Source organism: Sander lucioperca, chromosome 9 (assembly GCF_008315115.2).
Source record: "Sander lucioperca isolate FBNREF2018 chromosome 9, SLUC_FBN_1.2, whole genome shotgun sequence".
In the NCBI taxonomy this organism is placed as follows: domain Eukaryota; kingdom Metazoa; phylum Chordata; class Actinopteri; order Perciformes; family Percidae; genus Sander; species Sander lucioperca.
The window spans coordinates 31942003-31954502 of record NC_050181.1 but is presented as its reverse complement, the minus strand read 5'-3'; the positions used below and the strand labels follow the sequence as shown (position 1 = coordinate 31954502).

At 44.4% G+C, this 12500-nt stretch overlaps 2 protein-coding genes across 3 annotated transcripts in view; one reads left to right on the top strand and one right to left on the bottom strand.

The window, feature by feature from the left end:
* LOC116056355 (mitofusin-1-like) overlaps nt 1-12500 on the bottom strand; it is a 26588-nt gene that overhangs the window by 12383 nt on the left and 1705 nt on the right. The window contains exons 4-8 of one of the 2 annotated variants that reach the window (XM_031308530.2): nt 10208-10370; nt 8076-8200; nt 7398-7506; nt 7198-7305; nt 571-733 (exon numbers count right to left, since the gene is read on the bottom strand). In XM_031308530.2, coding sequence (XP_031164390.2) covers nt 571-733; nt 7198-7305; nt 7398-7506; nt 8076-8200; nt 10208-10370 — 668 coding nt within the window. The remainder of the gene's footprint in view (nt 1-570; nt 734-7197; nt 7306-7397; nt 7507-8075; nt 8201-10207; nt 10371-12500) is intronic. The other variant, XM_031308531.2, reaches the window with a different exon arrangement.
* Nucleotides 2124-3106, top strand: LOC116056362 (high choriolytic enzyme 1-like). The gene has a single exon (XM_031308545.2). The coding sequence runs from the start codon at nt 2182-2184 to the stop codon at nt 2965-2967; it is 786 nt and encodes a 261-aa protein (XP_031164405.2). The 5' UTR covers nt 2124-2181; the 3' UTR covers nt 2968-3106.

The window sequence follows — 12500 nt, the reverse complement described above, 5'->3', positions numbered from 1 at the left end:
TTTTTTTCCTGTTTCACCTGTCCCACCCGTCCCACCTGTCTCACCTGTCTCACCTGTCCCACCTATCCCACCTGTCCCACCTGTCCCACCTGTCTCACCTGTCCCACCCGTCCCACCTGTCTCACCTGTCTCACCTGTCCCACCTATTCCACCTGTCCCACCTGTCTCCCCTGTCTCACCCATCCCACCTGTCCCACCTATCCCACCTGTCTCATCTGTCCCACCAGTCTCACCTGTCTCAGCCATCCCACCCATCCCACCTGTCTCACCTGTTTCACCCTAACCCACCTGTCTCACCTGTCCCACCCATCCCACCTCTCTCACCTGTTTCACCCTAACCCACCTGTCTCACCTGTCTCATCCATCTCACCTGTCTCACCCTAACCCACCTGTCTCACCTGTTTCACCCTAACCCACCTGTCTCACCTGTCTCACCTGTCCCATCCATCCCACCTGTCTCACCTATCTCACCTGTCCCACCCGTCCCACCTGTCTCACCTGTCTCACCCATCCCACCTGTCTCACCGGTCCCACCCATCCCACCCGTCCCACCTGTCCCACCCGTCTCACCTGTCTCACCTGTCTCAGGCATGCCCTGCGCTCGCTGCATCCTGGAGTTCAGGACTTCTTTGGCCGAGACAAAGAAGATCCTCCCCGGAGCGTCTTCCAGCCCGACCACCTTCAGCTCCTCGGACAGGAAGCTCACGCAGCGGTCCAGGTGCTGCTTCCTCACCTGGGCCACACAGGAAACACCATTTATTAATCCCAGCGGTCCAGGTGCTGCTTCCTCACCTGGGACCCGATCGCACTCCCAACTTGTCACATTCTGACTCAATGAAATTAAAAATAATAAAAACAATGTGCATGGTTTTCCTACGTTTTCCGAGTTAAACGACCAACTCATTCTCACTAATGTAAAACTAACCGAAACTTGGAACTACCGGTAGGAATCGGACCGGATTAGAACGCACATTTCGGTTCCACTTAATGTGCTGACTGAAATATTTTCCCTCTGTTGCTCTGAAACGGATGTAAAAATATCACACTTTCTCTTTAGTCTACTGTTAGCTAGCTACCATAAATGTAGGCTACTTTTAAAATATTTTCCCTCTGGGCTCACCAAAACGCACGTAAAAGCATATTAACCATTCACTGCACACACACACACACACACACACACACACACACACACACACACACACACACACACACACACACAAATGCCTATGAAAGACAAAGAGCAGTAGATTTAGAACAACAGTGTGTACATGGTATATCCAAAAATGTCCTATTATGAAAAAGGTGTTTGCTGTTTGATGTAAATGTTTGATTCTGAGATGTGTTCATGGTATTATGAATGCAGTATTTCATGTTGAAGGAGATGTGAGGCATTTAGCATTTTGTGTGTGCAGTTTTGGGAATTGTGTGTAGAGTTTTAAAAAAAAGGAGACAGTGTGAGTGTGTGTGTGTGTGTGTGTGTGTGTGTGTGTGTGTGTGTGTGTGTGTGTGTGTGTGTGTGTGTGTGTGTGTGAGTGTCTGTGTGTGTGTGTGTGTGTCTGTGTCTGTGTCTGTGTGTGTGTGTGTGTGTGTGTGTGTGTGTGTGTGTGTGTGTGTGTCGGTGTGTGTGTCGGTGTGAGTGTCTGTGTGTGTGTGTGTGTGTGTGTCTGTGTGTGTGTGTGTGTGTGTGTGTGTGTGTGTGTGTGTGTGTGTGTGTGTGTGTGTATGTCTGTCTGTCTGTGTGTGTGTGTGTGTGTGTGTGTGTGTGTGTGTCTGTCTGTCTGTGAAACAGTATTTCGGTCACACATTTTTATTATATATATTTGTCCATATAGACTTTGATAAAGGTTGCTAAAAAGCCATTTGTAAACCAAAGTAAAATGACAACCAGCTGAGCTTAGTGTAGCTATAAGGATGTGGCCCACAATGAGGATAAACTGGACAAAGAAACGTTTGGGGGGATTAGAAACTATGTTTAAAAAGTAGGCTTGTCTGTGGAGTCCTCCCTTCAGAGGTGTGTTCAGGCCTAGCAGTGTAGACGCCAACCCATAATCCTCCTGCAGACACACCTGTAGAGGAGAGTATAAAGACCCTGGACTGAACTGAGTCAAACATCAAGCTTGAAGGAGTCTCTCCACAGCAGCTCTCCAGAAAAGCTCCACAGCTTCCAGACCGACCCTGAAGATGACTCCCTCTGCCAGCCTGCTGCTGCTGCTCCTGCTCGGCCTCTCTCAGGCACTTCCTCTCCAGGAGGAAGGAGGCAAAGAGGATGAAGCCCCGGACATCGTGGACATCACTACCAGGATTCTGACCTCCAACGAGGGCAGCGATGAGATCCTGCTGGAAGGAGACCTGCTGGCTCCCAGAACCAGAAACGCCATCATGTGCTTTACCCAGAACTGCTTCTGGAAGAAAAACTCCAGCGGCCTGGTGACGGTCCCCTTCACCATGAGCAGAGAGTTCACCAGATCAGAGAAGCAGGTGATTGTCAACGCCTTGCAGGGCTTCCACAGCAAAACCTGCATCCGATTCGTCCCCCGTAACAACGAGATCGACTACATCAGCGTGGAGAACAAAGTAGGATGTTACTCCAGTCTGGGCAAAGTGGGAGGCAGACAGGTGGTCTCTCTCCAGAGGCCGGGCTGCGTCTACTACGGCATCATCCAGCACGAGCTTAAACACGCTCTGGGCTTCCGGCACGAACACACCAGGAGCGACCGCGACGACTACGTCAAGATCAATTGGGCCAACATCGACCCTCAGATGGCCTACAACTTCGACAAGCAGGTCACCAACAACCAGAACACTCCCTACGACTACACCTCCATCATGCACTATGGAAAAACAGCCTTCTCCATCAACGGGAAGGACACCATCACCCCCATCCCCAATGCTAACGTCCAGATCGGCCAGAGGCAGGGCTTGTCCTCCTGGGACATCACAAGGATCAATAAGCTCTACAGCTGCTAAAAACAACACATCTTATCCAAAGTTATCAGTTATGAAAACAAGTTTCTGTTCAAATATTCTTTAAGCAGACAGAAGAATCTAAGACAATGAATCTGTGAATTCTCTGATACTGTACGCTATCTAATTAAAGCATGCATTCTTTATTTGTTTGTTTGTGTTGTTCATTTATCTATTTCTACTTATAAAACATACTTATAATCTTATGTAAACCAGCTCACACACATACATTGGCAACAATGTAAACTTGCATACGTAACAGAGTAGAATATACTTGGTTTAATTATGGCAAAAGTGGGGCAACAGTACCATCTATTGGCACGGCGGTAGCTATGACATTGTGGGATGGTGTTTACGGAACTACACAGAGTGATACGGGAAGCGCTGTGGTAGGTCACGTTCTCCCGCATGGTCTGGGATAATTAATAATTTTGTGAGATCCCAAATGTTCATACTTTGTATTTTACCGTGCAATGTACATATATTGACTTTAGCTAACTGTCTTGAGCCCAGACTATAAGCTATCTAGTCTTTAAAATTATATTTTAGAGACTTACTGGAACGTACATTGTCAGTGTTAACCTAGCATAATTATTTGCATAATTTCCACGTTTTATTCAGACTGTTCATCCTGAGACCAATGCTGATTGACATACCACTGCCGTACTGTGTTACAGGTAATATTCTATGCATTTCTGTGTTAGTTTTCATGATGTTTTATTGCATATTATTGTTTGTCTGCATGAGCAGCTCTTTTTAACTGTTCAGTTAAGTAGCTCACGCTAGTTTGGCTAGCTCATAGTTTAGTGAAGCAGCCTGTTGATTAGGTGTGTATGATGTATACCTGTGCTGTGTTTATGCTCACCTCATGCTAAATGGTGAATGCGGTTTTTCTATCTTTTCTTATATTATAAAATGGATTACTGGGGGGTGTTTTCACCAGTATAATGTCAGTGCATATGGAGATATATTTGATTGTGCAAATGTGAATACAAGGTAGCCTAAGGCATTGTAATGTATATGAATACATTAGGTAATATACACTATACGATCACATCAAGTTATGATAATTTCTGTTGTGTTATTATATTGACTGTGACCAATGCTGATTGACATACCCCTGCCCTACTGTGTTACAGAGCGATAAGGAAAGTACTGTACAATAAAGACCCCTGTAATCCACCTGGCCGCCTGTGATGTGTAGAAGCGACAGTAGTGTGGAGCTGCATCTCATCACATACAGTTGTGACACACGTTTTTTTTCGATTGCTAAACAACAGAGGGCACAAATGGAGTCAAAGGTGCAAAACTCAAACTACAGTCTGCACAGCAGCAGTCACCTGAGCCAGGCCCGTATTAAGACAATGTGGTGCCCCTGGGCACCATACCTCAAAGCCCCCCCCACCCCCCGTCCACCACCTCCTTTACCCGTGCTGTCCTCCTGGCAAAAATATCAGACATAATCAAGGGGATTTCTCAAATGTAATTTACTAACTTGTCCAACTACATACATGTAGGCATATGAGCAATGAACACTATATTTAAATGTCAATTTCAAAAAGCACAGCATTCAATTCAAAATGTCAAAGTCAATACACATCAGTACATCAGCCCAGCAGACAAGCCAAAAAAACTAATAAAAAACAAAGCATTGTCATTATGCAAAGAGAAACCAACACTTGCTTTCCCCCTGCCAAAAATATCAGACATAATCAAGGAGATTTCTCAAATTTACTAACTTATCCAACTACATACATGTAGGCATATGAGCAGTGAGCACTATATTCAAATGTCTCAATTCAAAATGTCTATCAATTCAAAAAGCCAAAATCAATACAATATATTGCAGCATTGTGGGTTGGTCAAATTTGTATTTTTCCGACTTTATTTCACGGGCCCTGAAAGCAACTCCTCTGATTGGTCAAAAACATTCAAAAGCATCATGGGAACGCTAAAACTGCTTTAGCATCACAGCTCATGACAATAAAAGGACCGAAAATGAATAAGATATGGACAAAAGACTATCAATATTAGATTTAAGAATATGGATTTATTGCACAAAGTCCTCTGAAAGAAATACGAGTTCTAGGAATGAACCACAGACTGTTTTAAACTTCTCTGCTTACTGAATAAAACTGTGTGCTTGGAAAACATGGAGAAGGGTTGGGTGCAACCAAGTCTCACCCAGAGGTGGGGGGGTTTGTGTGAAAAATGTTTTTCTTTGTTTGCCAATTACATTGAATCAAGAAAGCCAACCACTTATCATTTTTGTAATAGTTAATATTTTACATTCATTATTATGATAACATTTTTGGGGGGTTAAACTGGCCACTTTTGATTATTGTTAACCCCCATGCCCCAAATGATACATTTACCCGTCCTTGTGGACCAACTCAGCTCTGACAGATTGGGGAGGGGAGTGATAGTGGTCATGTAATATGGATTTATTTATAATTTATTATTATTATATTATTCTGAAATTAGTGTTCATAAACGAGTAATGTATGGTCTTTCAACAATTTCACGTGAATAATATAAGAATTTACAGAAAATATTGTTAAAGCTTGTGTCATGTGGTGCCCCCCCACTGGTTGTGAATGGTTGGTGCCCCTGGGAACTGGCCCAAGTGCCCTTATGGATAATCCGGGCATGTTGGTCGGGACTCTTGGCGTCTCTTTTTGACGCTCTGGGTTGGGATGTTTGTTTAACTGACATGCAGCACAACAACAGGACAGTTAGGTTTAGGAAAAGATGGTGGGTGGGGTGACAAAATGTATGTTTCAGAGACACGCGGGACAAGAATGGGACAAGAACCCCGGTCTCCTGGGGGAAAGTCCTAAATTGTTATTATTAATCCCACAACAGGGAAACTCACAGTGCTGCAGCAGCGAGGGATAGACGGAATAAAAGACTCTCTAAATGAAAAGACTCCTGCCATTCCAGTTCCTTTCCACTCCATTTCGCTCTTTCAAGGATACTTTTGCCACCTGACACCTGACCACGCCCACCTCACCTGTTGCCTATAAATTGATTGCCAACCCTTTGGCTCATTCTTTGCACTCCAATGCCAGCACTCCCATGCATCCTGTGTGCGTCTTCATGAATTAACGTGAGTCAATTTGTCGTTTTGATTTGTTTTATGCCATGAGTTACTGTCAGTTTGCCAGACATGTGCCATAGACAATGTGGATAGATTGTTTGTTGTATTATTATCTTAAAGTCTGTGCATTTGTGTTTGTTTGAAGTATGTGTTAATTGTATTATGTCTTTATCTCTTTCTGCAGCACACAGATAATGCAATTACTCAAATTCAACCTGAATGATAAAATAAAGAAACACTGGTGTTGCATCAACCCTGCCTTCTCCCTGCTTCATTCATTCATCACTCAATATCATCTGACGTCTTCTGACCGAGACTCTGTCTGTTCCCCAAACCCTCACTCCACCTGAACCATTCCCATCACCACCCTACAGTTCTTTCATTAAAGATAGACAAACAATCAATAAATATAAGTAAATACACTAAAACTGTTGTATTTACACTATGTATTTACAGGTGGTTATTTTAGCTTCAACCGCCTTTAAACTGTCTTTTAAAAAAATGTTTTTACTATTCTCACCTCATACTGAATCCCCTGGTTGAGATTCTGCTGAATCCTCGTCCCATCCTCAGTCCATGAACACAGTAAACTCATTAATGAAGTAAACAGTGACTGTCCTTCCTTTGCCGTACCTGAAGTTGCTGCATTTTGGCTGCTGTCTGTAGATTCCTTCATGCACAACTTGTATTCTTCCAGATGTTTCATACCAGATGTTGTAACAGCGGTGATGTGTATAGTTTAGGGTCCTCGCCACCACCAGACTAATCAGCATTGTAAATTGAACATGTAGCTGGACTTGAATGGCCTTCTTTTGACTGAAAGTACTGCCAAACTACACTTTTTCTGCTCACCAGTTCCATTTCCACTTCCTCACAGCCTACTGCGTTGAACGCTCCACCTACGTAAACACCTTCCCGTAATCAACGGCGCCGTCATTACAGCGATCAGCGTAGCGCATAGTGCAAGCGTAGGGTTCGGTTCGCTGGGGAAAAATTCTATGTTCAGCAGAAACCCAACCCCGTCAAAAAGCCCAATCAGAAACCCAATCCTGGATTTGGTGCATCCCTATAAATTAGTAAACATTATAAATAAAAGTACAATAACTTTTCGAACTGAAGTTTAGTAAACTAACCTCCTCGATGTATTCGGGCTCGCTCACGGAAGCGTCCCATCTGTTGTGGAGGATGAAGATGTTGGGTTTGGAGATTCTCTCGCTGACTTTGTGGAAGAATAGTTTCTCCTGCAGACAGAAAGATATGCCATATAACATATCGATGTGAGTCCTTATCATCTCTTATCCATCTGGACGGGATCAGAACCAGGTTTCCTCACCGTGTTCATCAGCGTTGACTCGGCGTTTCCCACCAGAACGAAGACGTCGGCGTCCAGACAGAACTTATCAATCCAGCTGTCCAACTCCAGAGTCACATCTGTGCCGGGGCTGAGGCACACATGAGATGATTAATCATTATTATTCCTGCTGTTCTGACGAGAGGGTGACACGGGAATCAATTGTCGCTCCCATCCCATCCCGAGCCCAGGAAAATACACCCCCCCCCAAAAAAAAGGTAACATGCATTACCTGCAGACCTAGGTAACATACATTACCTGCAGGCCTAGGTAACATGCATTACCTGCAGGCCTAGGTAACATGAATTACCTGCAGGTCTAGGTAACATGCATTACCTACAGGCCTAGGTAACATACATTACCTACAGCCCTAGGTAACATGCATTACCTACAGGCCTAGGTAACATGCATTACCTACAGACCTAGGTAACATGCATTACCTGCGATTTCATTACGTAATTCCTAACAGAGATCTTCTCACAGCTCCTGAAAATGGATTGAGGGGTCCTTTGATGACACTTTCAATTGCATCAGCTTCTTTCCAGAATCCATTTTGCAGACTCTCTGCGGGACTCCCGTGGGAATACCGTGACCCGTGGGAGTTCCAAAAAATTGTCACCCTCTCGTTCTGACATCTGTATTTCTTTCAAGTGTGATTACCTGTCCATCAGCACCAGGTCGTCTCTCAGCAGAGCACAGCGACTTTTAGGCCACATCACCTTGACCAGACAGCCAGAGTCCAGGGTGGGGTCCATGTGGAGCGCGTGGGCCAGCTGGTTCACCGTCTGAGGGGGGGAGAAAGGAAACGACGACGTGTGTGCTTTGAAGTGCCACGTGAATTTGCAGCATTAAAGGTGTCAAAAAAGCACCAAAAAAGGCTAAACAAGTGGCAAAATTGAGAAAAAAACACCCATTTGACAAAAGCCGCAAAAATTGGCAAAAAAGCACCCAAAAAAGCAGCAAAAACATCAGAAAAGAACTGCGATAAAGCGGCAAAAATAGCACCAAAGAAAGCACCAAACATGGCTAAAAAAAAAATCACATTTAAAGGGACAGTGTGACATGTTCTTAGACCTTTGGATCTCATCTAAACCCCTCCCCCCACCCCCCTCCAAACCCTCTGAGGATATGGGTGGACTCCTCCGTAAACGTACCTTTTATAAGCCCCCCAACACCATCTTTTACTAAACCAAAAGTGACGCCAATAGTCCCGACCTAGCGTGTTTAGATCTGATGCTAAAGGAGACTTTAAGCGTCAATAACAACACCAAAGATAACTGACCATGCGTCTGTATTTTAGGAGATGGGAGTGAATGTGTTGAAACTTTGAAAACAGGTCAAATTTGACCCGGAGAAACAGGATGGTTTAGGGCTCTGTGTCAGGATGGTTTAGAGCTCTGTGTCAGGATGGTTTAGGGCTCTGTGTCAGGATGGTTTAGGGCTCTGTGTCAGGATGCTTCAGAGCTCTGTGTCAGTATGGTTTAGGGCTCTGTGTCAGGAAGGTTTAGAGCTCTGTGTCAGGATGGTTTAGGGCTCTGTGTCAGGAAGGTTTAGGGCTCTGTGTCAGGATGGTTTAGGGCTCTGTGTCAGGATGGTTTAGGGCTCTGTGTCAAGATGGTTTAGGGTTCTGTGTCAGGATGGTTTAGAGCTCTATGTCAGGATGGTTTAGGGCTCTGTGTCAGGAAGGTTTAGGGCTCCGTGTCAGGATGGTTTAGAGCTCTGTGTCAGGAAGGTTTAGGGCTCTGTGTCAGGATGGTTTAAGGGCTCTGTGTCAGGATGGTTTAGGGCTCTGTGTCAGGATGGTGTAGGGCTCTGTGTCAGGAGGTTTAAGAGCTCCGTGTCAGGAAGGTTTAGGGCTCTGTGTCAACATGGTTTAGGGTTCTGTGTCAGGATGGTTTAGAGCTCTGTGTCAGGAAGGTTTAGGGCTCTGTGTCAAGATGGTTTAGGGTTCTGTGTCAGGATGGTTTAGAGCTCTGTGTCAGGATGGTTTAGGGCTCTGTGTCAGGAAGGTTTAGGGCTCCGTGTCAGGATGGTTTAGGGCTCTGTGTCAGGATGGTTTAGGGCTCTGTGTCAAGATGGTTTAGGGCTCTGTGTCAGGATGGTGTAGGGCTCTGTGTCAGGAGGTTTAAGGGCTCTGTGTCAGGAGGTTTAAGAGCTCAGTGTCAGGAAGGTTTAGGGCTCTGTGTCAGGAGGGTTAAGGGCTCTGTGTCAGGAGGATTTAGGGCTCTGTGTCAGAAGGTTTAAGGGCTCTGTGTCAGGAGGATTTAGGGCTCTGTGTCAGGAGGATTTAGGGTTCTGTGTCAGGATGGTTTAGGGCTCTGTGTCAGGATGGTTTAGAGCTCTGTGTCAGGATGGTTTAGGGCTCTGTGTCAAGATGGTTTAGAGCTCTGTGTCAGGATGGTTTAGGGCTCTGTGTCAGGATGGCTTAGGGCTCTGTGTCAGGAGGATTAAGGGATCTGTGTCAGGATGGTTTAGGGCTCTGTGTCAGGAGGCTTAAGGGCTCTGTGTCAGTACGGTTTAGGGCTCTGTGTCAGGAGGTTTAAGGGCTCTGTGTCAGGAGGTTTAAGGGCTCTGTGTCAGGAGGTTTAAGGGCTCTGTGTCAGGATGGTTTAGGGCTCTGTGTCAGGATGGTTTAGGGCTCTGTGTCAGGATGGTTTAGGGCTCTGTGTCAGGATGGTTTAGGGCTCTGTGTCAGGAGGATTTAGGGCTCTGTGTCAGAAGGTTTAAGGGCTCTGTGTCAGGATGGTTTAGGGCTCTGTGTCAGGATAGTTAGGGCTTTGTGTTGGTCGTACGCTGACACTCCTCCTCTCATTGGACGCCTCGGTGGTGAGGTAAGCTTCGTCTCCGTCGGTCCCTTCGACCCTCAGGAAACAGTTGGTGGTGTGGCCGATGCCGCTCGGCAACACGCGGTCTCTCAGCATGGCGTTGATCACCGTACTCTTCCCGTTACTCGTCCTGCAGACAGACACAGTCCGCTGATCTTACACTTTCATTTCGAGGTCCGAAAGGCGCATTACTGAAGTGTAGGCCTCCTCAAGTGTAATATTGTGATTATACAACAACGGTTACCAACAAAATGAGTGATCAATCTGTATTCATATTGTGGAGCAATTCGCTGTTGAAATACAAAAAACAAACAGGATTTATAGTCCCTCCCTGTTTAGTAAACCAGCCAATTTACCGTGGGATTTATCAAACTGAATAAATCCCACCCGCACATATAAACACAAAACTGCTTTACTAACTCCATCGTGTTGTAAGTTTGACATCTGTTGAAAACATTATTGTATTCAATAGTATGATTGCCGTACTGTTTAGTTCACAAACATCCAACACACCAAAGTACAAACACATAGCGGACCAGACGCCAGCTTTTATTTTGAAAAGCCGAAGCTCGGGGATGGCACCAGCCGGGAGGGCATGAGACGGGAGCATAGACTGTATATTATTAATATGTTATGTTATTAATAATAATAATATTAATTTAATATACAGTTCTCCAGGCTGCAGCCATACCCGACTCTAATAAAAAGGCAGAGCGCTCTCTCCCCGTGAGGTTGAAAATCCAGCTGTTCCCCTAGCTGCTCCCTCTAGAGGTCTGGAGAACTTCCGTTGTGTAATCTGGATGCAGCGTTTTTTTGTTGCATTTGTTTTCTGGGTTTGTGTGCTTTTCTTTTTGCATCGTTTCATATGTGCAGCATGTTTATCTATTTGGTTGTGTTGTGTGTATTTGCAGCGCGTTTGCTGAATGCTGCACGTGTTGTCAAATTAATGAAGATGTTTTCTTAATTTGCTTGTGTTTTGTCTATTTGCGTGTGTTTTCTTAAGTTGCAGGGCGTTTGCCCCTGTCAGCCACCGTACCTAATACTGTATCTGAAGTCTCTTTTATATAGACCTTAGTGGTCCCCTAATACTGTATCTGAAGTCTCTTTTATATAGGCCTTAGTGGTCCCCTAATACTGGATCTGAAGTCTCTTTTATATAGGCCTTAGTGGTCCCCTAATACTGGATCTGAAGTCTCTTTTATATAGACCTTAGTGGTCCCCTAATACTGGATCTGAAGTCTCTTTTATATAGACCTTAGTGGTCCCCTAATACTGTATCTGAAGTCTCTTTTATATAGACCTTAGTGGTCCCCTAATACTGTATCTGAAGTCTCTTCCCTGAAATTCAGCCTTGGTGCAGAATTACAGCCACTAGAGCCAGTGAGCGATTCCTGGAAAGAGTCGGCTCTGATTCCAGCTGATCGTCTGAGAAACAAACTGTCGGCTCAGATAAACTTTTATCTTCCTGCTTCAGACATGACGTCACGGCAAGGAAACGTTTCTGCAACAACTGATGATGTAATAACTCCCCAGGAAGAGAAACTCATCAACATCTAGATGTCATATTTCAGGCCCCGTTGTTTAATTCGAAGATATTCTCATTTTGTTAATCCGAGACTGAATCCTTGAACATCCCGAATGAGTAAAGAAAAGTTAACAGATTTTAAAAAAATGGCAAAAGTCTCGACAAAAGCGACAAAAATGTTTATGAAAGAGTCAAAAATGTAGAAAAAAGGCATCAGAAATCTTAAAAAAGAGCTGAAAACGTCAACGTGAGCGTCAACAAAGCGACAAATCTGTGAAAGAAACAACAGAAACTGTCAAAAAAGTCGATAAAACTTAAAAAAACTCTTCTCTTTTAAATGTAATGCAGCTTTAACATAATGTATATCAGGCCAGGACTAGATCAGGAATAACTTTATGAACAAATAGTTCCTATATTAATAAAGGTAAAAGTCACGTCAAAGATTTTTTCATCGTTTTTTAAGCATTTTTTCAGTGTTTTTTCAACACTTTTGTTGCTTTTCCAAAAAGAAATTCCGGTTTTGGTCATTTCTTCTCATTTCAACGTGGCTTTTTTTTTTACTAGTTTTTTACCACCCTGTCTTTTTTATCCTTTTGGGTGACGACACGGCTGCTACGCGTCCGTTATGTTTACAGTTATGATGTATAGGGTCCTATTTTAATGATCTGAGGTCACGGCGTGAAGCGCCTGGTGCAGGTGTGTTTAGGGCGTGTCCAAATCCACTTTTGCTAGTTT